The 26,225-nt window shown below is 57.7% G+C and overlaps 1 protein-coding gene across 4 annotated transcripts in view; it reads left to right on the top strand.

The window, feature by feature from the left end:
- CLIP2 (CAP-Gly domain containing linker protein 2) overlaps positions 1-23,500 on the top strand; it is a 59,294-nt gene extending 35,794 nt beyond the window's left edge. For 2 of the 4 annotated variants that reach the window (XM_034670011.1, XM_034670012.1), the window contains exons 8-17: positions 1,379-1,439; positions 7,651-7,755; positions 9,318-10,253; positions 12,597-12,654; positions 14,686-14,769; positions 15,865-16,021; positions 17,360-17,519; positions 19,158-19,343; positions 19,626-19,688; positions 21,521-23,500. In XM_034670011.1, the coding sequence (XP_034525902.1) occupies positions 1,379-1,439; positions 7,651-7,755; positions 9,318-10,253; positions 12,597-12,654; positions 14,686-14,769; positions 15,865-16,021; positions 17,360-17,519; positions 19,158-19,343; positions 19,626-19,688; positions 21,521-21,532 (1,822 nt within the window). In that variant the 3' untranslated portion in view covers positions 21,533-23,500. Of the gene's footprint in view, positions 1-1,378; positions 1,440-7,650; positions 7,756-9,317; positions 10,254-12,596; positions 12,655-14,685; positions 14,770-15,864; positions 16,022-17,359; positions 17,520-19,157; positions 19,344-19,625; positions 19,689-21,520 lie in introns of those variants that run through there. The other 2 variants (XM_034670013.1, XM_034670014.1) reach the window with 2 other exon arrangements.
- Positions 23,501-26,225: the final 2,725 nt, after the last annotated feature.

Here is a 26,225-nt window from a genome sequence, read left to right on the forward strand (position 1 = left end):
GCGGGCCTGAGGAGTCATCACTCCCCTCCGCTGCTCTCCTTCATGACTTGCCCGCGTAGCACATCCTGAGGGGAGCACGCAGGGTGGGGGCCCCCCTCTCGTGCCAGCTGCATCCTCAGAGCACCCCGCTGGGCTGGGCTGTGCGTGGAGCTCCCAGCTTGGCGGGTCGGGACGCTGAGGCTCCGAGAAGCGGCTCCGAAAGGCCCCTGGAAACACCTTGCTTCAGGTGTCAGCCCCAGGCTGAGGGCTTCCGTGCGCTGTCTCTCTCGATCTTACCATGAGCCCGGGAGGCGGCTATTGCCCCCATGTCACAGAGGAAGAAACTGAGGCTCAGAGCGGGCAGGGATTTGCCTGAGGCCACCAGGTTGTTGGTGAGGACGCGGGTTTTTCTGTCCCGCCGCCATGGCCAGTGGGGACTGTGGTTCCCCCTGTGCGGCGCCTCTGGCCTGACTTGGTCCTGGGTCACCTGCGGGACAGAGCCCACAGGGGACGGGGCTTCTCTTGGCCCAGGTCCTCTCCCTGTCCCCCTAGCCGACACCCAGGTTTCTGGGGCTCCCTTCCCTCCCCCATGCCTCAGGCAGCCCCCCAGCCTCAGCCCCCGCCCCAGGCTGTTGTTACCGTCTGACTAGGAGCGAGAAGGGCTTATTTATATCTGCCTGAGACAGTTTTCGGGGCCCACACATCTGGTTCCCATGGCAACACGCCGGATGCTGACAAACAAAAAAACTTGAAGATGTCCTGGGGGTCGTGTTCACCAAGGGCCTGGGTGCGGTCCCCTGGGCTTGCTGGGTGGCCTTGGGCAGGTCTCTTGCCCTTCCTGGCCCTACGTCCCCATCTGTATGCCTGGAGCTGTAGGAGGCCCCCCGGGAAGGGCAGCTCCGTGAGCGGTTCTGTGCCCGCGTCTCCCCCGTGCTGTCTTGGCACGTGGGTGGGTGACTGTGTCTCCCCGAGGGTGGATTCCAACGCCTGCAGCAGGCCAGTGGGGGCCCTCTTCAGGGAGCAGCCCCAGGACTCTGGCCCCTGATTTTGCGGGGAGGGGATGAGAGTGAGGTCAGCAGGAGAAGAAACCCACGCTCCCTCCGCACGGACTGTTCTCTTCGCAGCGGGACTGTTCTCCTCGCAGCCGCAGTTTCCAAGCCCATCCTGCTACCCAGTCCCACAGCCACCCTAGGGAGGAAGGGTGTTGCCTGACATGCCCCCGTTTTAGAGAAGCCGGTGGTCTCTGAGCAGAGCACGGAGCCGGCAGTTGGGAGGGCGAGAGGTTTCCAGGAGGCTCTGGAAACCGTGACTCTGTCGTGGTCTGAGCCTGTCTCTGCCCTCCCTGAGGTGAGGCCCACGGCCCTGAGCCCAGCCCGCTCAGCCCCCTCTCCCCCTGCAGGAAGGTGGAGGACTTGCAGTTCCGAGTGGAGGAGGAGTCCATCACCAAGGGAGACCTGGAGGTAATGGTTGGAGGACTGCCCCGCCCACCCCCCCAGCTATGTGCCCCCCTCCCCGGTCCCAGCCCTTGCAGGGCACATGGTCCTGAGGACCAGGCAGCAGCTCTGGGCTCCCTGGGAAGGGACTGGGGACATGTCAAGGGAGAAATCCAGAAGGGGCCCCTGGGAGACTGCGGTGGGGGTAGGTCATGAGAGACTCGTCTGGGGGGGGCGATGGCTGAGCTCCACGAGCCCCAGGCGGCCATGCTTCCGTTTGTTTGTTAGCCAGGTGGGGTGGACCAAGGGTTGCCGGAGGACTAGGCCTGAGGACATAGTGGCCAGACTCCTCTGTCCCCTCTTTGTTGGACAGTAGCCCTAAAGGTATCCCTTGGGTCCTTCATTTGTCCTGGATTCCACATGACAGGTTGGCTGGAAGTAGCTTCTTGTTAGTCTCAGAGCTTAGAGATGGCAAAACAGCCGCAGGAAGTCAAAGGGACTCACCCAGTCAGGGAGCGAGGCGGCAGCCCCTGGGACCAGGACCCAGGACTCCTGGCTCCCAAGCGCAGCCCTGAGGAGGACCACTTGTGGCGTCTCCTGAGTTACAACACCTGGGCGGGGGGTCTGCGCAGAGGTGAGCCTTCACTCCCCGCCCCACCCTCTCTGAGCTGAGGGACAACACCGGGGCAGGGGGTCTGCGCAGAGGTAAGCCTTTCACTCTCTGCCCCACCCACCCTCTCTGAGCTGAGGGACGGGTGCTCCCATCAGTTAGTGAAAGCCCCCCGCCACCCCCAGCCCTCCTCACTACATCACGCAAAGACCTCAGGGCTCATGAGGCCACAGCTGGGTGGGTGGGCAGGAATGCCTCGCTGCTGTGGTCCTCCCAGCTCCCTGGGAGGTGACGAGGGATGAGGACTCCTGCAGCTGTCAGATGGGGCAGGGGACAGTGACTTCAGTCCTCCGCACGCTGGCCTGGCCCTGACAGGCTCTGGGCAGTCCCTTCCCTCCCCAGGCCTCGCTTTGTTCATCTGTGAAACGAGGAGGTTGAACTAGGCCAGTGATTCTCAGACTTGAGAATTCATCACCGGGAGGGCGTGTTCAGACATGTGCTGGGCCCAGCCTCACAGTGGCTGTTCCGTAGGTCTGGGTGGGACCTGAGAATTTGTACTTCTAGCAAGTTCCCAGGTGATGCCAGTCTAGGGGCCACACTTTGGGGATCACTACACTAGGTCTTTTTTTTTTTTTTTAAGATTTTATTTTTAAGGAATCTCTGCACCCAGCGTGGGGCTCGAACTCACAACCCTGAGATCAAGAGTCACATGCTGCACCGACTAAGCCCGCCAGGCGCCCCTGCACTAGATCATTTCTGAGCTCGAATTAGAAATTATGGTTTCTGATCGTGTGAGGGGGCTGCCTTAAGAGCCCATGGCTTCGTTGCCCAGCAGAAGTGTATCTGTGGGTGTCCTGTCCCTGGATGACCCCGGCTCGGGGAGGGACATGAGTGATCTGGGTAGGGTCGCTGCCAGCTGCCCCTAATGGAGATTTTGCCACCTGAGCTTTAAGGATGGATGTCGGGGTACAACCCCGACGTAGGAGCCCCAGCCCAGCGTAATTGATGTTCTCTTGTATGTTTCCCTCGTAGCCAAGGTGACAGGTCATGTGGCTGCTTTCCAGCTGGCTTTCCGGCTGGGCAGCTGCCCTCTTGCAGGAGTTGGGGTGGGCTTCTGGTAGAAGCACCTGTGGGTACGAGGGACAGAGACCCCTCGTGTGCACTTCACTCAACGGGGTTTACTGAACGTCTACAGGGAACTGTCACCGGCAGTTCAAGGACCCCACGCAAGAAATAGCATCAGGAGCCAAGCCCCTCCTTTCTCTGCTCAGGGGTTTCCCTCTGCTCTTGCCTCGTGGGCAGTCTGCACGTCTGTCTGTCTGTCTCTTTCTCCTCTGTCTCTCTGATTGTGTCTCCTGGACTCTTGGCACATTTGCTCCCTCCTCCTGGCCCCTTACATCCTCCAGCCTCCTGGCCCCGCCTCCTACCTTCGCCTACCTCTGTCCTCTAGAGAGAATCTGATTGGTCCCAGGCTGGCCAATGAGCTGGCTGGCTTTGGATCAGGCCTCCATCCCAGCCCCTTCAGCCCCAACTGGGAGAGCCTGGGAGAGACAGTGACAGACAGTGACAGCCAGCCAGTCAAGGGGCCAGGAGGCTGGGGTCCCCTTGCTGCTGTTTTTCCTGTGACCACATTCATGACGATCAGAACACAAATGGTCCCAAAGTTCTGCTCACACCCACCCATCTCCAGAGTCAAAAATAAAACCCAGAGCATTCCTGTGAGCTCCTGGTCTCCCACCAGCTGTCACCCCATCTCTCTGCTTGTCCTCCTCCTGGCCTCACTCCCCAGTTCTAGCCTCTTAGCCTCCTTCCTGATCTCTAAATGTCAGCCTGTCTCAGGGCCCCTTTGCCCCTCGATCTTCGCTGTCCCTGAGAGCCTCCAGTCTGTGTCATTCGGTGTCCTCTGTGAGCTCACGATTCCCTCGGTTCCCCCCCGCCCCGAGCGCCACCCTGGTGTGCCTCGTGGACATCTCCCCTAGGAGGAGGGAGAGACGGGCCCCAGTAGCAGTTTCCAGGGGCCACCGTAACAAATGACCACAATTCAGTGGCTTAAAACAACGCACACTTATTTTTTCACTGTTCTGGAAGCCGGACATCTGAAATCATGCGATCGGCAGGCTTGCTTCCGAACCTTTTCCATGCCTCTCTCCCAGCTCCAGTAAGGTTGCTGGCAACCCTTGGCATCCCTCGGCTTGTAACTGAGTCACCGGCTCTGTCGCCACATGGCCTTTGTCCCTGCGTGTTCCTGTGGCTTGCCTTCGAATGAGGACACCCGTCATTGGGGTTGGGGTCCACCAGTATGACTTCATCTTAACTAATCACGTGTACGAAGACCCCTCTTCCAAAACAAAGTCCCATTCGGAGGCTCCAGGTGAAGGTGAGGTTTTGGGGGACACCGTTCAACCCAGTACAGCATCCCCAACAGAACCTGTGGAAAACAGATCTCTCCATTTGTTCCTGACCCCCCCCCACTCCCTCCATCTCAGCAGTTGGCCCCACAGCCCCACAGATGATTGCTTAACTGACTCATCTTGAATCTTTCCTTCATCCCTCTGTCAGAAATCCTCCTGACCTTGACCTTGCCTCCCCACGGGGAGGGAGGAGGAGAAATTCTCTGCCTCCCCACGGCCACCTCCCTGGGCCAGGCCCCAGCACCTTGCCTCGGACAACCGCGCCAGCCCCTACTTGGCACTTCCCGTGTTCTTCTGCGGTCCGTTCTCCACACTGAAGCCAGATAGCCCTTAAAAATACAGCTTTGGCATTTTGAACGCTGGGTGGTTTTGAGCCTGCACAGAAGTAGGGAAGAAGCTATGATGAACGCTCCTCATTGGCCGGCAGCGGGCTTTAGTGCTGATCAACTCATGGGCGACCCTGGTCCAGCTCTCCCCCACCCACAGCCCCCTCTCAGCGTGACTGTAAAGCAAACCGCTGACCAAATCTCTAAAAAGGTAAACCAGCCCCTGCCGCTTCCCTGCACACATCTGGCACTACAGCCCCAGGGAACCGTAGGCTCTTCCAGAGTGGCCCAGAGGAGCCCCTTGGGGACCCAGCCCTGCGCACCTGTGCCCAGGGCCCGTGGGGCTCCTCTCTTCCTGGACGCCCCAAGCTCTGTCTGCCTCTGAGCATCTCCGTGTGCCGATTCCTGCTTCTCCTTCGGGCCTCACCTTCCACTGTATTTTTCAGTGAGGTCTCCTCTGCCTCTTCAATATTACCTCCATCCCCTGCACCCCCCCAACCTGCTCCCTGTTCCCAGCTCCAGCCACAACCTGAAACCCTCTATTGTTTGCGTCCATCCCCACAATGTACACCCCTGGGGGCGGCCCTGTCTGTCTCGTGCCCCTTTATGTCCCCACTGTCCGAACAGGGCAGGAGCACAGGGAAAGTGCTTCCGCGGGAGTGGGAATCCCAGGTTTACAAGCCGGGGGCAGCTTTTCCGGTTCTTGAATGGATGTTCGCCACATTGCACCGTGAGCACGTGGGTGCCTCTCCCCGCTGCCACCCGAGTTGGGACCCGACCTTGTTGGGGTTTGGTTGTTGTCGATTAATCAGTCATCTGGGGCTTACATGTGATGATTTTGTTAATTAAATAGCATAGGTGGGGTCACTGGATCACTTGCAGGGGCGGACCCGTGGTAACAGGGAGGGCCAGGCTCGGGAACTCAGAGTCAGCTCTCTGCTGACTGGTGCGCTGTGAGGACTAGAGATCAAGGGCAGTGATGCGGGCCTCTGACCTTCAGGAGCCCCCAGTGCAGGTGGGGGATCTCCTCCCCCACTAAGGACTCCAGCCTGAGGGCTATCCCAAGGCGGTGGCTCTGTGCTTCGCAGGGGTGTAGGCTCTGTGCTTCGCAGGGGTATAGGCACAGTGCCTGAGGGGAGAGGTTCTAAAGTTAGCACAGGAGACAAAAGTTGCTTGCACCCTTACGCTGCCTCCAGCACCTTGACCATGGGCGTGGGTTTCTGAACATGAGCTCCAGGGACCTTGAGAGTGAGAAGCAGGAACGTGGTGGCCCCACTCCTCACACCCTGGGTGGAGCGGACAGAAGGCCAGATCACCCGCCCCACCTAAAATGTAGCCTTAGAGGCTGTTTTCCACCCTCGGGTTCCTGTGGTTGGATTTATCTTAATTAAGCAAGCACTCGAAGCAAGTCCCCTGTGGATTCCCCTGTGCCCCCATGGAGACCCCAGCCCGCAGACCAGGAGGCTACAAGTTTGGAAAGGGGGTGATGCCGGGAGGTTGGGGGGGCGTCCTTTTGAGAGCACCAAATGAGGCTATCTTGGAATTCTGAGGCTGGGGGCTTTTTCTTGTCCACAGAGACACCAGTCATCATTTATGATCCTGCGCCACCTAGCGTGGGTCCTGGGCCGAGCTGCGGTGCCCACGCTCTGGGAGAGGAGGGTGGGGATGAGCCTCCCACCCCCCCAGGGGCTGACCCCGAGACACCATTGTCAGCCTGTAATTTCCTGGAAGAGCCCGAGGCTGACTGCTTCTTAGTGCTGTGGCATGCTGCCCTCTTGAGGGAGAGAGAGAGAACCTTCTTAGTTGTTCCTTCAGGAACATTCGCAGAGATAAGATCATAGGCCAGAGGACAGAAACATCTCTCTAGCTCTGTCGGGATTGCAGGTGTGTTTCTCAAATGGGTTTACACCCTTGCTGGTGACGGGCGTGTGTATGCTTGCGTTTACACGTATGTGCTGTGTGGGGAAGCCCTATCTCTTCAGACCGGCCCCGCAGATTTGCTCTAAACTGCTCCTTGGGCTGGAGGCTGAGGAGGACCCCCTGGCTTCTCCGCACAATGAACTTGGTCTCCAGATTGCCCCGGATGCCCCGGAGTCGGCACCCTTGGCCCCTGCCACCCTTGCCAGTCTGTTACGAGAAACTCAAATGCCAGGCTGGATGCCGCGAGAACATCGGGCTTTGTTAGCGTGGGAAGCTGGAACAAAGGGTTCTTGTGCTTTGGGGAGACCAGGCATCCTCCACGGGGGTCCCCGGGGGATGGGCACCGAGTCGCCGAGCTCGGGCAGGGCAGTGGGTGGCAGAGCTTGGCCTCCACCAGGGAGGCCAGGCTGGGAGAATCACGATGGGGTAGAGATATCTTTTAAAACCTTCCCGCTCCATTGGTTCTTGCACCTTTAGCTCAGGCCTGGGGAGCTAGGAGTCCTGGGTTCCTTTACTGATCCATCCATCCCGGGGCCTGCAGTGGGCAGGATCCTGTGCCTAAAATGAGCAACGGCCCGATGGGGAGCAGGAGGAGACTGGGGCCCCTCCCCAGAGCCGCAAGGGGTGTCAGGAGGGAGCCCGGTGCCCTGTGACCACCCTCTCCCGGGTGGGGTGACTTGGGGGATGGTGTTGCCGCAGCCCCTCCCCTGCCTTGAAGCAAACCCACCTAGGGCCCCGGCGGGGGGCAGCTGGTGGACCAGCCCGGCCCACCTCCCCAGACTTCCTCTGTCCTCGCGCCACCTCCTCTCCTCGACCTGCTCTCCTGTCTCGTTCATGGAAGATGACGCCGCCTCTCTCTCTCTCTCTCTCTCTCTCTCTCTCTCTCTCTCTCTTCCTCTCTCTTCCTCCGGCTTCCTCTGCCCTGTACTCCTCTCCCCTGGCCCGCCTTCCCACCCACCGGGGTGGCCCAGACCCAGACGCAGCTGGAGCACGCGCGCATTGGGGAGCTGGAGCGGAGCCTGCTACTGGAGAAGGCGCAGGCTGAGCGGCTGCTCCGAGAATTAGCCGACAACAGGGTAACGCCGCCTCCGGCCCCGCGGGCGCCTTGGCCCCTTCTCGCCTCCTCCGGCTTCTCTGTTTTATTATTTTTTCTGCCTTTGGCTGCTATCCTCATTGTGTTTCGCCTTTTTTGCACCCCTTCCAGGAGGGAAGTCGAGGTCTAGGGATGCTTCGACTCCATTGCCACATGACGCTTGTTGGGGAGGACGAGGTCTTGGCTCTCCAGGACCGTGCGCCCCAGCTCATGGCCCCATGGCTGGGGATGTCCTGAGAGGCCCTCCCCCTCCCTCCCTCCCCATGCATTGCAGTGACAAGGCTTTGTCATGTTCAGAAATGGAGGGGGGCCTCTTGGGAACGGTCTGCCCCTTATATATATGGGCAGGCACAGTGACAACCTATCCACGTCTCCCTTCTCCCCAAGTGGGGGAGGCTGAGGAAGGTGGGAGGTTGGGGGACTGCAGATCCAGGCTTCTCTAGCCCAGGGGGTCTTAATTCTGTGGCAGGAGAGGCTAGCCTGAAGGACCTGGGGCTTTGGGGGTGTGGGGGTGTCCCTAGGGCATGAGATTCTGTGTCAGACCCGGGGGTGGGGCTGTCGAGATACAATAGATCAGGGAAAGCTCTGTGGGGGTGAGGTCCCGCCAAGTCCCAGGGCAGGTTCTGGGCCTGGCTGGCCCCTCCGCACCACCACGCCTGCCCAGGGGACCGGCCCCCTGTGCAGGTGCACACATCCACACAGCTGGCCCGTCCAGCCCAGCTGCACTTCTGGCCATGGAGCTAAATAGCTGGCTAGCACCTATGGCTTCGGACCCTCTGAGCAGGGTGGGAGGTGGGGCGAGCAACGGTCCGTTTCTGCAGGTTGGCCTTTCCACACACTGGCCATTGTTGGGTGACCGTGTGTGCTTGTGTGGGATGCACGCGTGTGCGCTGAGGCTGGTTGCAGAAACCGACCCAGTCACGGGTGACAGGCTGGAGCCCTCCACCCCAAGGCACCTTGATCCGGGGCTCAGCCTCATTTAAAGACAAAAACATTTACTGAGCTAAAGGTCACCTCCAAAAACAAGTTTTTTTTTAAGTTAGGAAAAGATTTAAAACTTGTACATGTATCGTTTCCAAATACGACCGTGATCGTCGTGATCCAAGTGGGTTTCTGGAGGGTGGAGCCTCTGCTCTCAGTTATCCATCAGGAGGCGGGTCTGGGAGCATTAATTTTGCTCTGCCTCAGGCATTAAACCAGACCTTTCTTTGGCCATCCCCTCCAGACAGCCCCTCTGTGAATTGACCCATTCCGGCTGGGGACCCTCCCGGTGCAAAATTCCCTCCTAAAGAAAGCCAGAACCTCAAACAGGTGGTTTCTTTTAACCCCTGATTTGTCCCAAGCCACACAGGGCCGCAGGAATGGTCGAGTCCCTGAGTCACCGGACTACAAGCCGGGGCAGTCTCTCGGGAGGCGGTGGCGGGCGGGCACTCGGGCAGGGTGGGCGCCCTTCCCTTCCACAAACTTCCCCCCTTGCCCTGGCTACATCCCCCCACCCACCCTCCCGCTGGCCCGCTGACCTCCGGCTCCCTCTCTCCCCGGTAGCTGACCACGGTGGCCGAGAAGTCGCGTGTGCTGCAGCTGGAGGAAGAGCTGAACCTTCGGCGTGGCGAGATCGAGGAGCTGCAGCAGTGCCTGCTGCTCTCGGGCCCGCCGCCCGCCGACCACCCCGAGGCCGCCGAGACGCTGCGGCTGCGCGAGCGGCTGCTGTCCGCCAGCAAGGAGCACCAGAGGGAGAGCGGTGTGCTGCGGGACAAGTACGAGAAGGCGCTGCGGGCCTACCAGGCGGAGGTGGAGAAGCTCCGCGCGGCCAACGAGAAGTACGCACAGGAGGTGGTGGACCTCAAGGCCAAGGTCCAGCAGGCCACCAGCGAGAACATGGGGCTCATGGACAACTGGAAGTCCAAGCTGGACTCGCTGGCCTCGGACCACCAGAAGTCCCTGGAGGACCTCAAGGCCACCCTGAACTCGGGCCCGGGCGCCCAGCAGAAGGAGATTGGGGAGCTGAAGGCCGTGATGGAGGGCATCAAGATGGAGCACCAGCTCGAGCTGGGCAACCTGCGGGCCAAGCACGACATCGAGACGGCCGTGCACGTCAAGGAGAAGGAGGGGCTGCGGCAGAAGCTGCAGGAGGCCCAGGAGGAGCTGGCCGGGCTGCGGCAGCACTGGCGGGCCCAGCTAGAGGTGCAGGCCAGCCAGCACCGGCTCGAGCTGCAGGAGGCCCAGGACCAGCGTCGCGATGCCGAGCTGCGGCTGCACGAGCTGGAGAAGCTGGACGTGGAGTACCGGGGCCAGGCGCAGGCCATCGAGTTCCTCAAGGAGCAGATCTCCCTGGCCGAGAAGAAGATGCTGGACCACGAGCTGCTGCAGCGGTCGGAAGCCCAGAGCAAGCAGGAGGCCGAGAGGCTGCGGGAAAGGCTTCTGGTGGCTGAAAACAGACTGCAGGCCGTCGAGTCCCTGTGCTCGTCCCAGCACAGCAACGTAGGCGGCTTCCTCTCCTGCCGGGCTGGGGTTGGGGGGACGGGGGTGGAGGGGCTCGGGCACGGGGGCCCCGGCGTTGGCTGACTCCTTCCTCCCAGCCAGGCCCATGCGAGAACAGAGGGTCCCCCTCATCCCTCCATCAGTAGGGCAGGGTGGCCATGGGGGCCCGCCGTGGTCAGAGCTGAGCTGGCTGGGCCCCCACAGCCCGGGCCTGGAGAGCTGCATACCTCAGCACGAAGGGCACAGCCTTCCTCCCAATCGCCAGGCCCCTGCTTCTCCCAGACGTGCCCCACGGTGCAGGCTCCTGGACCTACCTCCCCAAGGCGCCAGCCCCAGGAGCTCCGTGGGGCTTGCGTGGTGTGGAGGGCAAGCCCTCCCTGTCCCTGGGGTGGGGGGGAGATGGGGCCCCATCTCCAACACGAGCACCAACCTAGGTGACCTGAGGGCAGCCCCCTTTTGCCAGTCCTACTGGGACTGTGAGCAACAGTCCAGCGGCCAGAGTGGGGGGTCTCCAGAGTAGGCGCTGGGAGGCTGGTGGGGCATAGTTCTAGAGCGGCTGTTGCTGCTACTATCAGTTCTGATCCGGCTCTCAAAGTCCTCCACACATCTAGCTCGACTTCCTTCAGCTCAGCACGCTGGGGAGGCCCAGGCATTGGGTGGTGTGGGCTGTGAGCACGCCAGCCTGGAAGGGCCTTTTGAGTCACTCTGGGCACCAGACCCTTACGCCACGACCTCCCGTTGCCTTTTCTTAACCTTTGCAAGATCAGTGTTGGCTCTGGTTCATAGATGAGCAAAGCGAGACTGAGACGGAAACTCTCCCAGGGTTTCCTGCCCACCAGCGGTAAGGTCAACTCCAGCTCCACTGCTAGAGGGCCGACTGAGGGTGCCGGGGATGACATGAGTCAAATCCTAGACGAAGAACAGCGAGCAGCACGATCCTTGCGTTTATACAGGCCCTGGGCCTTTTTTTTTTTTTTTTAAGATTTTATTTATTTATTTGGCACAGAGACAGAGACAGCCAGCAAGAGAGGGAACACAAGCAGGGGGAGTGGGAGAGGGAGAAGCAGGCTTCCCGCTGAGCAGGGAGCCCGATGCGGGGCTCGATCCCAGGACTCCGGGATCACGCCCTGGGCCGAAGGCAGAGCTTAACGACTGAGCCACCCAGGCGCCCCAAACCCTGGGCCCTCTTGAACGCTGGATTCCCCCCTTGAGCATTTACACTAGAATAACTTCTAGCAGTCAGTGTTCAGGAGTTTCAAGGACAGGTGCCTTTTTCGTAGAAGCAGCTTTGCCTGTGTCCCGCCTTGTGTCCCATTGTGGCAGCCTTTCTGCCCCCTTCTCCCAGGGAGGGACCATTTTTAGCAAGTGCTCTCCCAGGATCCTGGGCAAAGGGGAAAGGAACAGCCCCCAGAGTCTCTTGTGTGCACATGGCCTGGTTGGCTGCTCAGAGGAGAGGGAGTCCCTTAGCAGAGGAGGTTTGGACTGCTGTGGTTCCATAGGACGGCCCCCTTCCCCCAGTCACAGACCTTAGGCCAAGGAGTGGGCAGAGTGACCTGAGGAAGGCCCCTCTCTTGATTTCCACACACACGGAGCCTCGGTCTGGACCCACATGACTCCCAGATGCAGAGGTTTAAGTGCAGGGACAAATGGCCGACACTTAAAAAGGGGGCTCGGGATGTATGAACAGAAGTATGAGGGACAGGTTGATGGAGGTGACTGGCTGCTCAGCTCTGTGCTGCCCCACAGTGTTAGACTGTCAAACTGCAGACCTAGAGGACAGCCAGCTTGGGCAGGAGGCTGGACATTTTTTTCAAGAAGCCGTGGGGACCCTGTTGCTGTTTGCCATCCAGATTTTTTTTTCATTGATCTTTTCTTCATTGGCTTCTGGGTTTAGTATTAAGAAGAAGTCTTGGAGGGAGAGGAAGTAACATTTCTTGACGTCCCTCCGGGAGCTGCCCTATGGCAGCTGATGCTTGTTTTATGGATGGGAAACCAAGGCGGGGATTTTGCCTCTGGATGATGATGGAACCAGATTTCCAGGACTAATCTCTGTGGGCGTCCCAGGGAAGGAGACATCTGTTTAATATAATAAACGTTTTCAACAAAGGAAGAGGTGGGAGGGGTTCACGGGAAAGCTGCACAAACAGCCTTTGGGGGCACTGGGAGCAGGAAGGGGGGGTCCTCTGTTGTCGGGGGGTTAGGATGGAGAACATCTGTCCTCCTTGCCACTGTATCAAGTCACTGAGAGCCAGCCTCTATGGGGGTGAGGTTGCTGGCTCGGCTGGCCAGGGCGGGAGTCAGGGGCGGGGGCCGAGCGTCCCCCTTACCAGGCTCTTCTTTCAGATGATTGAGTCCAACGACATTTCAGGGGAGAAGGTCAGGATGAAGGAGACTATAGAGGGTGAGTGGCCGCGGGGCTGGGCGGGACCCTGGGCTTTCGGGTTTATGAAGTGCGGGGCATTGGGCTAAGCCCGCTGTTACTTGTTCGGCTTTAACTTTGTTTTTTAAATAGGTGTAAATTTACAATGGGTCAAAGAGCAGTGTCCGGCAAAGGGTGCCCCATTGCTTGATTTCCCTCCCTATAGGCACCGTGTTGGCCGACTTAGGGTTCCTTTCCAGAGACGTTTGTGCGCAAACACCTAGGCAGCACAGCCACGCCTCCCATGCTGTTCCGCCCCTTTCTCTTCTCCGTTTCACAATGCCTCACAATGTACTGTTCCTTATCGGTACATTCTCTTACACCATGCAGAATAATCCTTCGCTAGGAGCTCCTGTAGGGTGTGTGTAGCCAGTTTCCTACTGACGGATCGTAGGTTGTTTCCAGTCTTTGTCTGTCACAAACATTGCTTCAGTAAATTACCTTCTCCTCTTTGGGGCTCAAACAGCTTTAACTCCCACCAGCTGTGGTTGAAAGTATGTTTCCCCAAAAGCCTCACCAGCGAAATATTCCATCACACTGTGTGATTTTTGCCAGTCTGAGCAGTAAAAAGATGTTACCTGGTGTAACTTCAACTTGCCTCTCTTTGTTCATGTCCAGTGTTCTACTTGCATCTTTTGCTCATGTTTTCCTAGTAGCTTGTTGATCTTTGTGTTGATTTTTAGAAACTATATATGACAGTGCAAACATTTTTTCCCCCATTTGTGGTTTGCCTTGTGACTTTTCTTATGGTCGTGTGTGCCATGCAGATTTCTTTTAAAGATTTTATTTATTTATTTGAGAGAGAGAGAGAAAAAGAGCGAGTGGAGGGGCAGAGGGGGAAGGAAAGAGAAAGCAAACCCTGCGCTCAGCAGAGAGCCTGATGCAAGGCTTGATCTCACAACCCAGAGATCATGACCTGAGCCAAAATCAAGAGTCGGATGTTCAACCAACTGAGCCACCCAGACACTCCCCCCCAAGCTTTATATTTTAATCACTTCAGGACTAGTCCTTCCTGCTCTGCTTTTTCAAAATTCTTTTGACTATTCTTTTTTTTTTTTGATGGAATATTAACATAAAAATTAACTGCTTTAAAGTGAATAATTCGGGGGGGACATTTAGTACGTTCACCGTGTTCTGCAACCACGACCTCTATCTAGTTCCAAAACATTTTCAGCTCCCCAGAAGGAAACCCCATGCCCATCATCAGTCCCTCCCCTGGCCGGCTCCCCTCCTCCCAGCTGCTGACAACCACTGGTCGGCTTTCTGTCTATGGATTTGCCCGTTCTGGCCGTTTAACACAAACGGCATCACACCGTAGGTGGCCTTTTACGTCTGGCTTCCTAGACTCAGGGTTCATCATGTAGCACGTCGCTGCTCTGTTCCTGCTCGTGGCCGAGTAATATTCCATCACGTGCCCACATTTTAGTCTTCATCCAGCTGTTGATAGATACCTGATCTGTTTCCACCTTTCGGCTGTTGTGAGTGGTGTTTCTGTAAACGTGCACGAGGAGGCCTGTTGCGAGTCCCCCTTCCAGTTCTCTGGGGTTTGCCCGTATGTTCTGTGTTTAAGTCACTGAAGGAGCGTTTGCCAGACTCTCTTGCTAGTGTTGCTTATTTTCCAAGTGATTCTAGAATCAGCTCATGTAGTTCCGTGAGAGCGAAAATCTTGTTGGTATTTTTATGGGCATCATGTGTACACTTACAAAGTGACTTATGGAAATTGAGTGTGTTTCTAGCACTTTCCGTAGATTATCCTTTTTAGGACTATTCTGAGGCTATGAAACACACGTTACTATCCCCATTTTTCACTCAGGGAAACAGATTCCAAGAGTTAAATAGCCCGAGACCACATGGTGTTGGGGTCTCTTCTTCGGAGTGGGTCACCCAGTGAGAGGGCTGGTATGGGGAAGGATTTGGACCCTGGACCTCGTTTTCAGGTTCCTTCGAGAGGGCCATACCCTCACCCGCTACCTCTGGAACATTACGGCCCCTTGTTCCTCCCTTCTCCCCTAGGCCTACAGGACAAGCTGAACAAGAGGGACAAAGAGGTGACAGCCTTGATGTCCCAGACCGAGATGCTCAGGGCCCAAGTAAGTGGTAAGTCTCCCTCCCGCAGGGCAGTTGCGGGGGGCTCTCACGGGGCTCGAGCCAGTGGGGCGTGGACTGGGTTGGCTCCTGGGTCCGGGTGCCCTCTCCCACTCTGCCTCGAGAGGTGACGTGGGCCAGTCCACCTGCATGGACTTGAGCAGCAGAGAGTGGAGAGTGTGGCTCCCACATCTTCCGTAAGATGATCGCAGACCCCAGCTGCCTTCTTCCCCCAGAGCCAGTTCTGTGTTCTCGTGTTCTGAAGTTCCATCAGCTTTCTCTCTCATCTTGACTTCTTTTTTTAAAATATTTTTATTTATTAGAGAGAGAGAGAGCACAAGCAGGGGGAGCGGCAGAGGGAGAGGGAGACGGAGATTCCCCGCTGAGCAGGGAGCGCAATGTGGGGCTCGATCCCAGGACCCTGGGATCACGACCTGAGCCGCAGGCAGAGGCTTAACCGACTGAGCCACCCTGGCGCCCCATCTCTCGTCTTTACTTTTTCATAGGTCACACAGAGTGTGCCCCCGGCTCATTTCTAGATGAAATACCAGGCTTTCAGACTTGGGGGCAGGGAAGGACACTGTCCACAGCAGGGAGCAAGACATAGGGGACACAAGGAGAGAGAGGGAGCCTAGGGAGAGGCACGGGTCTGGAATTTGTGGTTCTGTGAACCAACCCTGCTTCTTGCCCGTGAGACGGCCCCCATCCTGGGAAATGGACCCCACCCCCACTTCTGCCCAGTTCCCATCAGGTTCACGTGGCCTCATTGGTCCTCACAGAGGGCAGTTGACCTCAAACCTGTCCAAGGCTAAGGTGAAGATTAGCTTTCCCTGGTCAAGGACACAGTGTCGATGCCCGGGGCCTGTCTCAGGAAGGGTGGCCTGCTTCCCCCCGACACCAAAGGGCCTGTGTTGCTGTGCTTGGGATTGTGGCCTGCTCTGTGTAGTTGTTCCCTTGGCCCCTTGCTGCCTGGCTCTGCAGGACCAGAGAGACCCACTCAGTGGGGTGTGTCACCATGGTCCCCCGAGAAAACCGGCTCCCTGCTGGAGACAGATTCCCAGGGAGAGCCTGACCCTCTCTCTGCTTTCCCTGCCGGCTGACCCTCAGCACTGGAGACAAAGTGCAAGTCGGGAGAGAAGAAGGTGGACGCCCTCCAGAAGGAGAAGCGGCGCTTGGAGGCAGAACTGGAAGCCGTGTCGCGAAAGACCCATGACGCCTCAGGCCAGCTGGTCCTCATCAGCCAGGAGCTGCTCCGGAAGGAGCGGTGAGTCAGCCGCCGGCGGTGTGGTCGACCCGCCTAGCCCTAACCTTGACCCCACTCCCCTTGACATTAGCCCGTCTTTTCCGGAGGCAGGGCAGGGGTGGGGCGTGTCAGACAGGCGGCCGGCATCACCAATGATCGCGGTACTCCTCTCAGATGAAGCCTCAGGATCCTTCTCAACACAGATCTCTGAGCAGCGCTTATAGGCAAGACTAGTGGTTCCCAAACTTCTTGGCCTCTGGGATTCCTTTAAACTCTTAAAAATTATGGAGGATTCCCAGAGAGCTTTTGTTTATTTATTCTGTATTTACCGTATTATCGGTTAAAACAGAAATTTGAAAATCTTTCTTAAACCGCTTAAAAATTGTAACAAGCCAGTTGCATCTCATATAAATAATACACTTTTGATAAAAAGCAACCATTTTCCAAAACTTAAACTGTTTCATGAAAAGAGTGGCATTGTGTTACATTTTTGCAAATTTCTTGAATCTCAGGCTTCATAGAAGACAGCAGGATTCTCGTGTCTTCCTCTGCATTCAATCTTTGCAGGTGTTGTTTTGAAGTGTATTATGAAAATCGGGCCTTACATAGATATGTAGTTGAAAAAGAGAGAGGAGTATTTTAATATCCTTTTCAGACTATTATTAATATGCCATGTGGGGGCGCCTGGCTGGCTCAGTCAAGAGAGCATGTGACCCTTGATCTCAGGGTCATGAGTTCGAGCCCTACCTTGGGTGTGGAGCCTACTTAAAAATAAAGTCTTTTTTTTTTTAATATTTTAATTATTTATTTGTCAAAGAGAGAGAAAGCAAGAGTCAGCACAAGCAGGGGCAGAGGCAGAGGGAGAAGCAGGCTCCCCACTGAGCAAGGAGCCCGACGTGGGACTCGATCCCAGGACCCTGGATCATGACCTGAGCTGAAGGCAGTTGCTTAAATGACCAAGCCACCCAGGCGTCCCCAAAATAAAGTCTTTAACAAATAAAAAAAAGTAAAAAATAAAAAATAGAATGTCTTGTCACATGAGCATTCTTGGATGAATGTTTTGTTTTATTTAATTTTTCATTAAACAGATGTTCTCTTTTTTTTAATTTGAAGAACATTCTAGAAAAGGCTCAGTCCTCTTGACTGTCCCATCCCCAAATCCTGGCCCCTCTTGGACTGTCACCGAATGGTTTCATGCCCCATGTTTCCACTGCAGCCCCTCCTGGCATGGGTGCTATCTTCATAGCCAGTGTCCCTCTTTGTGTGGCCAGCCCATAGGCACCTGGCAAATCTCTGGAATGTGGGGGCAGAGGGCCAGGGCTGACTAGCTTTTCTGTGCCCCGCACTGACCCCTCCCAGGAGTCTGAACGAACTTCGAGTGTTGCTGCTGGAGGCCAATCGCCACTCACCAGGACCCGAGAGGGACCTGAGCCGTGAGGTCCACAAGGCTGAGTGGCGGATCAAAGAGCAGAAACTCAAGGATGACATCCGGGGCCTGCGAGAAAAGCTAACCGGGCTGGTGCGTGGGCAGGGGGTAGCCTGGGGACAGGGGAATGCCAGGGAGGGTGGAGGCTGGTGACCTCCTGGAGGCATCCCAGGGACAGCCAGGTCACAGGGAGGGTTCAGGAGGCCCTAGAATCATGGGCAGGGTCAGCAACATAGCTGGTGGAGGGACCACGGGCAACCCCTTTGCAGACATGTGGCTGGCCGCGTGGCAGTCTGGGTGACACAGTGTGAAGGAAGACTTCCGAAGACCCTGAGCTGTCCAGAGCTGGGATGGGCTCCTGTGGGGTGGTGAGCTCCCCATCCAGGGAAGTAATCAGCCAGAAACCAGCTCCTTCCTCAGGGTTTTGCAGTGGGGATTCACACATCCATCTCAGGAAGGAGATAGGACCTCCAGAGCCCTTTCTAATCCTGAGCTTCTGGAAGCTGAGACTCCTCCATCAGGAACAGGAGCCTGCCTGAGTTGAGGCCCCAGAGGTGGGGAGGTGTAGGCAGACCATGCTGGGAGCACAGGACAGAACCACCCCCACATGTCCCCCTGTGGTTAGCATTGAGGACAAGGCTGTGGCCAGCTACGGGGCCCAGGTGGTCCCAGGGTATGGACAGGACAGGCTCCGCGAAGACAGGCCTGTTGCTGTGGGAAGCTGCTCCGAGGCCCTCACTGCCCTCCCACTCAGCTGTGTGGGTTCAGCCATTGGAGGAGATGGGAGGAGGGAGGGACAGGACCCGCCTGCAGCTGGGGGGCCCGCAGTGTCAAGGGGTCAGGCAGTCACTTGCTGCACACCCTTCCAATCCTGGCAGGCCTGGCCAGCAGCAGGATTCCAGGGCCCTTTGCTGTCCTCATGCCTCTGATGCCTGGACAGGAGAAGACAAGGCCCTGGGGCCAGTGGGGACTTCAAAGTTTTGATTCTCTGAGGCTTTCCCGGAGCCTCGTGGAGGAGGGCAGTGCCGTCTGGCTCATCTCCATGGGGCACAGGCTGGTTGAATTTATGTGGGAAATTTGCCCAGGGCAGCCTCTCCCGTGCCCCGCTACGCTGTCCCCAGCGCCACAGGAGAACTGGGGAAGGACTTGGTGGTTAGAAAGTCCCCACAGTGAGGGAAGTTTGGGTGGAGGGTGAGAGCAGAGCAGAAGGATCTGGAAGCACCTGGCCCGGGGACAGTGTGATACAGGTTTGTGCGGGAGCAAGGAGGCTGGCAGGTGCATCTCCAGGTACCACGGTGGGCAGGGGACAGCTGTGGAGGGCTTGGAAGCTGAAGGTGACACGTGTCCTGTTGGGGAGGGCAGGAGGAGTTCAGATGGACTGGAGGGTAAGAGGTGTTGAAGCTGTGGGTCTGGGGGTGAAGAAGGGACCCACATAAAGACAGTGTGGAAGGAGCGGGGGCCACAGGAGAAGGGAAGAAGGCAGGGGGCTCTGGACCTCAGGACTTGGAGAATGGGAAGCGGCTGCCAGCCTGGGAATTCAGGGCAGGGGATCCTCCTAGATACTTCTGTGGGGACCCCGGAGTGAGGGAGGAAGGCCTGACCCAGAGCCGAGGTGGGCCAGAAGGGGGGGCCGGGAGGAGAGACCTCCCTGTCCCAGCACACACGTGCACACGTACATGCACGCGCAGACGCGCTCACACGCATGCTCTTCGTCTCCCCTGCCGCGTCCAGGACAAAGAGAAGTCCCTGTCGGACCAGAGGCGCTACTCCCTCATTGACCCGTCCTCGGCGCCCGAGCTCCAGCGGCTGCAGCACCAGCTCATGCGCACGGAAGACGCGCTGCGGGACGCGCTGGACCAGGCTCAGCAGGTGGAGAAGCTCATGGAGGCCATGAGGAGCTGCCCTGACAAGTCCCAGGTGAGCCACACGGGCCAGGGCTGGGCTGCCCGGGCGGCGAGCGGTGGGACGCTCGCTGTCCTCGGACAGCATGGCCCAGTCCTGGGAACCCTGGTCCGAACGGGGAGATTCGGCCCTGTCCTCTGGGAGTCCCAGCCCAAGGGGGTATGTGGCTTGATCCTGAGGGGCTCAGACTGAGCTGGGGCTGCAGCCTTGCCCTGAGAGCCTCGGTCTCCTGGGGTCCTGGGACACCCCCGCCGCCTGGTGACCCTCCCTCGGCCCCTGCCCGGGACTCTTTAACAGGCCATCAGCAATTCCAGTTCTACAAATGGCATCCACCAGCAAGACAAGGGCCACAAACAAGAGGTAAGGGACGCCCTGGCCCCCCGGGGGACACCCTGACACACCCACGGCCCTCCCACACGGGCCAACTTCTTAGGAGAAAAAAAACCCTGAAAAGCCACCCAAATTACAAAGGTGCCTTGTGCCAGAGGCTCTCTGGCCGGAGCGGTCCCACTCCATTCAGCCCTCATCTGCTCTTGTCACTTTGTTGCTCTTTTTCAAAAACTTGCATAATAAAAGTTCCATGTGCCTACTAGGAAACTTTTGGGGGGGAAAAAACCCCAAAATAGAAGATACTCTTAGAGATGACCTAGGTTGACACTTAAGTGATATCCTTCCTGAATTTTCCTGTGAGTCTGCGTACGTGGACAGTCAATTCTCATTATTTGCTGATTCCTTATTTGCAAACCTACCTACTATGTCATTCTCGGACGTGTGCAGAGTGGAGAAAAATTCGAGTCACCTGACACGCACAATCCCAGCGGAGGTCGCACCAGGCGATGCTCGCCGCCCAGTTCCAGCTCTTAGTCATAAGTGTCCTTTCCACCGTCTTTTTGGTGCCATGTTTGTCCCATTTTTGTGCTTTTTCTTGGCGATCTCACTGTTTAAAACAACCCCTTAGGGCATCCGGCGGGCTCAGTTGGACAAGCGTGTGACTCATGATCTCGGGGTTGTGAGTTCGAGCCCCAGGTTGGGGGTAGGGGACTCGATACCAGGACCCTGACATCATGACCTGAGCCAAAGTCAGCCGCTTAACCAACTGAGCCACCCAGGCGCCCCTTCACTGAATATTTTTAAAAAATAAGCATCTTTTCTTGTCCTTAAAAAGGTCTCTGAAAATTCTATAATTTACAAAATTGAGGGTGTAAAATTGGTTTCCTAGAACTTCATGGGCTAAAGGGTACCCATGACTCCCATGATCGCCATGTCTTTGCTTGACTGTTAAGGTAGGGGGTTTGTCTAGTGTTTTTGTTTTTTGAGAGGTGGGGGGATGCAGAGGGAGAGGGAGAATCTTAAGCAGACTGCGTGCCCAGCATGGAGCTCGATGCAGGGCTCGATCTCACAACCCTAAGATCATGACCTGAGCTGAAATCAAGAGTCAGACGCTTAACCAACCGAGCCACCCGGGCGCCCCCTGACTGTTATGTTTTAACACGCCCCACCGCACAGTTAAGCCCGGGCATTCACCCACAGCGTTGACAGGTACCCACTTGAGTCCCAGGTGCCAGCCGGCTCTGCCCCTGGCTGGCTGTGTGACCTTGCAGGAGTAAGGCTGGAGCAGGGGAAGGAACTCTTCTCTGTCCATCTTGGACCGTGGAGCCCCCCCCAGCCACTGTGATCGCCCAGAGAGGGGAGAACCTTGGCCACAGAATCTGCCAGGGGCCAGGCCTGTGGGGGAGGGGCAGAGAGAGAGATGGGGCTGTGGGTGGAAGAAAGGGCGAGGGGGAGGGGGAACCCTGCACCAGACCTGCCAACAGGGGAGATGGGTGATGTCCGTACTTGGTGTGGCTTTGTCCCTCCAGCAGCCCTGAAAGGCCCATGGGGTTGTCCCAGTTTACAGACATGAAAACTGAGGCCCGGAGTCCCAGCTCTTTCAGTGCCTCCACACAGGCTCCCAGTGCTCTTTGTAAAACCCATCTGCTCTCGCCTCTTCCCCTCAACTGCACCCACCCCGCCTCCTATCTCCCCAAGCCCCAAACCCAGAAGAGAGACTTTTCTGCCCCAAGACCTTTGCACGTGCTATGCTGGTCCCACTACCTGGCACAGGTGCACAGCCCACCCCACTCCCTTTCCTATCGGACCCCACCCCCACCCCTCCTGGAAACACCTGCTGGTCAAGCCCTTGCTCTCTCCAGGAGAAGCACTGACCCTGAGGGACACCGCAGAGCGGCCCGGTCTACACTAGAGCCCCTGCAGCCTGCCCCAGCGGCGCCCCCTCCAGGCAGGGGCCAGGACTGTCACTTTGGAGACAAGAACAGTGTTTGTAATAACGTGCCCACTGCCTCGGACAATCCCCCACCCCGACCCCCCTGCCGGACCAGGAGGCTTCCTCAAGCACGACCTTCCACAGAGAGCGGTACAGTCCTGGCCTGGTCCCCGGGACCTTCAGCCTGGACACCCTGGACGCCCTGGCAGTTTCTGGAATTTGTTTGGGGGAGGCCAAGGTGATCTGGCCAGGCCCCCTCCCCCCAGAAGGAGCTGCCCTGAGGACCATCGTGGCATGTCGGGCATGTCCCTGCCTTCCCTTTCTTCTCTTCCTTCTCCCGGGTTCCCCTGAGACCCCACAGAGCCATTATCCCGGGAAAGGGTCAGAGGAGGCCCCGCTAGGCACCAAGGAGGCCAGTCCAGTCCTCGGGAGCCAGGTAGGGACCCCCTTTTCTACAGCCCCCAGACAGTGGTACAAACCCCCCTCAGCCCCTCTGCCTAGCGAGGCCCAGGTTCAAGGTGTTGGGGGTCAAGTCCTTCTCCTCCCCCATGCCCCAACACGAACTCATACACGTAGCTCCACCAAGGCCAGGAGCCACAGTATTAGGAAAGTTCTGAAGCCCCTCTCCTCATCCCCCACCACGGCCCTGGCTTGGAGCTGGGGCAGGGTGGCTGCTGGGGAGCCCAGACCCAGGGCTCTAGGCATGTTCTGACTGGTCAGTCATGTGGTGTCCCCGGGGTTGACTAGCTGTTCCAAAACTGGGCCTTTCCCGGGCAGACACACCGGGGCAGGCTCTGACCTAGACACGCACCTACTTTGGCATCGCACAGAGGGGTCACGCACGCACACGTGGCCATGTGGGCAGGCATGTGCTGTTAGCCGTGCTCAGGCCACAGAAGATGCATTCGCCCAGGTCGTGGGACTGACCCCCGGGCCTGGCAGCGCCGTGCCCGCACACGCTGCACGCGATCCTGCAGCCTCGCTGGGCGCACACCCAGGTACACGAGTGAGCAGGGACGTGTGTGCCAGGTGCATTCATCAGAACGCACAAGTACCAAGAGCCCCCTTGCTTACCAGGCACCTGCCCAGAGCTCTGGAAGCCCTGTCCCCTGCAGCCCAGAAAAGAGCCCAAGAGACATTGGAGAAAAGAAAGATCTAACCATCTCTCCCCTCTGCCCCGCGAGCCCAGCTGAGTTACTCCAGGCCTGTGGGTGGTTAGAAAAGCCAGAAGAGAAACCTCTAGAGCTGGAGGGCCCCTTGGTTCTGCCTTGTGCCTCAGCGTCCCCATAGAGGGCCTGCCTCCACCTCCCCCAGCTCAGGGAGAGTTTTCACTTTGGGGCCCTCCCCTCCCAGGAGCTCAGGGGGGAAGACTGATGCCCCAACAAGGCGTTCCCAAAGTGCACTGGGACGGGTATGCAGTCTGTGCCCTGGGAACAACCTGGGGGGCCCCCATCCTCGCCCAAACGCAGCCCATCCTGGGGGGGGCAGCCAGTTCGTCCCATCGGCCCCCCACCTCCCCATTGGCTTCTGGTAGCTCTCGCATGCGGTTTTATTAACAACAGTCTAGAAGCGATGCTTTAGTGGCCTAACCCAGAGTTAACTACTACTCTTTCCAGCAAAATCCGGCAGCTCCCCTGCCTACCAGAGGCACTGATTAGTCTACTAACAGCCAAAGGCCCACACCAGGAGGGGCTGAGCCCCGAGGGCGGCTGGCAGGTGGCCAAAAGCCATCTGCCTGTAAGCGACTTCACAAGTGTGGGCTCAGCTGTGCCCCGTCCCCAAGCCCCCCTCCCCACCCCACACCCCTTGTCCTCCCCAACCCCACACCCCTTGTCCTCCCCAAAGTGGAATTGTTGAAGTGTGGCAAGTCCGTGCGCGAGACAATAAAGCTTGTGACTGACGTCCAGGACCCTTGTTGTCTGCTTTTCTCTGCGGAGCCCCCGGGGCGTGCCAGGAGCGGGCTCAGTCCTGTTTGCAGCCAGGTAATTCCTACTCAGTTGTGAATGGCTGATGAGGGGCTCGGAGGGCCTGGGATTAAGAGGCCCAGGAGACTGGGACCTGGGCTTGTCCAAGGAGCAGGGACCCAGCAGGGACTGGCCAAGGCCCAGAGACGGAGGGCAGCAGGGGGAAGGGGTGGGGGCAGGCCCGGCCAGGCTGCCAGAGAGGGTCGGGGGTTTGGCCTTGACTCCGTTAGCAGTCCTAGGGGGCCACAAGAAGAAAATGGAACTCTCCCTGATGTGCGGCATGACTAGTTCAGTGAGTTCGGTGAGAACACTTAGAACTTCAGGGAGCGAATTCTGTCTCCTGCAGCCAGCTTTCTCGAGATCAATGAACAGTCAAGGGTTTGCAAGCTCTGTGGTCATTTTATAGGCTTTGCACTTGACATTGCTGCCCTGGGAGACCCAACAAGGCTTTCGAGGTTAACAACTGACCGCATCTGGAAGTTTCGTGCTGTCTCCCAGGCACTGTGTCAGCAGAAAAGGAAGCGGTGGTGGGGACCGTCTGTGGGGGGAGAGTTTTAAGGAAGGGGTCGTGCGCACGGGTGTGCTCGGGGCTAAGGGACCCCACGGGGGACTCTGTGGGAACCATCACCACCCCAAAGGGGCAAAGCAAAGGAACTGTGACTAGAAATGGAGCTGTCCAGAGAACTCCACCCCGGGTGGGAAGGAGCTGGAAGATAACGCCCCCAGCTCTCTCCTGCCCTCTGGCTGTCCCTCCCCGAGGCTGAACCCAACCCAGAGCCCCGGCCCGGCAGCCTGTTGCAGGGCAAAGGCCAGCCTGTGGGCACACCCAGCCCGGACAGAGGGGCTGCAGAATGGGGCTGGGGGGTGGGAACAAATGGCAAGCAATCGGCAGCATCCATCATGAGACGGTTCTGGGATACAGCTCAACAGCACCCTGGTCTCTGGGCTTTGGCTGCCTCCAACGTTCATGGGATTGGTCCTTCCAGAACCAACCTTACCAGCCCAGCAGTTTGAAATTCAAAGAGCTTCTGCAAAGAAGATTCTTTCTTCTCCAGGGTTATCAAACGCCATTGTGATTTCTGGTTTCTTTTCATTGTCCCCGAGGCCTAGTCCAACTGATAGGGTGGTGACCCGAGGGCGCTAAAGGCACACCTGCCCCTGGGGGAAAGCGTTTCTTTGACCGGTGTAGACTTCAGGGGGAACTGTACACTGTGGTCAGAAAAGAGTGACCGCCCCCACCCCGGCTCCCAAGCCAGCAGTTGGCATGGTTGTGGCCCCGTGTTAGTTGCTGGGAAGATGAGGGTGTTGGGTGCAGGGAGGGAGGAAGAGGGGAGCAGGCAAACACTGTCACAGGGAGAGTGGAGGGCCTGGGGTCTCAGGCAGAGGCCTGTGGACCAGGCTGGAGCACAAGATTGACTGTCACCAGTGCTACGAGTGAGGGGGACAGAAGGCCAGATCCAGGCGAAGGGCCTGAATCTCATGGAAGGAGTGTCCTACGTCCTTGTCCGCCCAGGCCTTGGCATCCAGATGGAAGGAAGGCACCTGATCCTGCTGGGGTGTGGTGAGGGGCTCAGGGGTCATGTCCCCAGGGGCTCACAGCCTCAAGAGCGGGGAAACTCCAGGGATGGGGGGCGGCGGCTTTGGGGAGGTATGGGCAAAAGCAGAAGGCCTGGAGGGGTGGCCTTGACCCTGTGTGTGTGTTTGCGGGGGGCGGGGGGCGCTCTCTGATAGCACCCCTCTGGAAAGAGTTCAGGCCGCCACCCTCTGACTATGCGGACCAGGCCCCCCGCTCCATCTCCTGAGCCTCAGTTTCCTTGTCAGCGAACGACAGAAAATAAAACCCATCTCACGTGCTGTGGGATCTATATGAGACCCCAGAAGAAGCGCTTCGAGTAAAGACTCCGCTGGTCCTTTCTCCCCCTCTCCTATCCTAGAGGGGCAGGTTCCCTTTCCCCACCGGCAGGCCCGTGGGAGCCCTAGCTGCCCTCTTGGTGGCCCTCGATGGTCCAGGGCTCACGTCCACACCAAAGGCTTCCATGGGTGTCCTTGAGTTGGTGTCGTTATTTTTATTTTCATTTTTTTTAAAGATTTTATTTATTTATTCGACAGAGATAGAGACAGCCAGCGAGAGAGGGAACACAAGCAGGGGGAGTGGGAGAGGAAGAAGCAGGCTCCCAGGGGAGGAGCCTGATGTGGGGCTCGATCCCAGAACGCCGGGAACACGCCCTGAGCTGAAGGCAGACACTTAACCTCTGTGCCACCCAGGTGCCCCTGGTGTCGTTATTTTTAAAGCGCTCTTTAAAAATTCAATCCCTTATAATTTGGGGGGTGTTCAGAATATCCCATAATAGGGGCGCCTGGGTGGCTCAGTCGTTAAGCGTCTGCCTTCGGCTCAGGTCATGATCCCAGCGTTCTGGGATCGAGCCCTGCATCAGGCTCCCTGCTCAGTGGGAAGCCTGCTTCTTCCTCTCCTACTCCCCCTGCTTGTGCTCCCTCTCTCACTGCCTCTCTCTCTGTCAAATAAATAAATAAATATCTTTAAAAAAAAAAAAGACTATTCCATAATAAGTTTTTGGTTTTCTTCTCTGCTGAGGGGTAATTTACGGGCGGTAAAGCACCAAAATTTTCGATGTCCAGATTGATGCATTTTTCCCCAAGTACACTCCACTG

This window comes from Ailuropoda melanoleuca, chromosome 10, assembly GCF_002007445.2.
Source record: "Ailuropoda melanoleuca isolate Jingjing chromosome 10, ASM200744v2, whole genome shotgun sequence".
In the NCBI taxonomy this organism is placed as follows: Eukaryota; Metazoa; Chordata; class Mammalia; order Carnivora; family Ursidae; genus Ailuropoda; species Ailuropoda melanoleuca.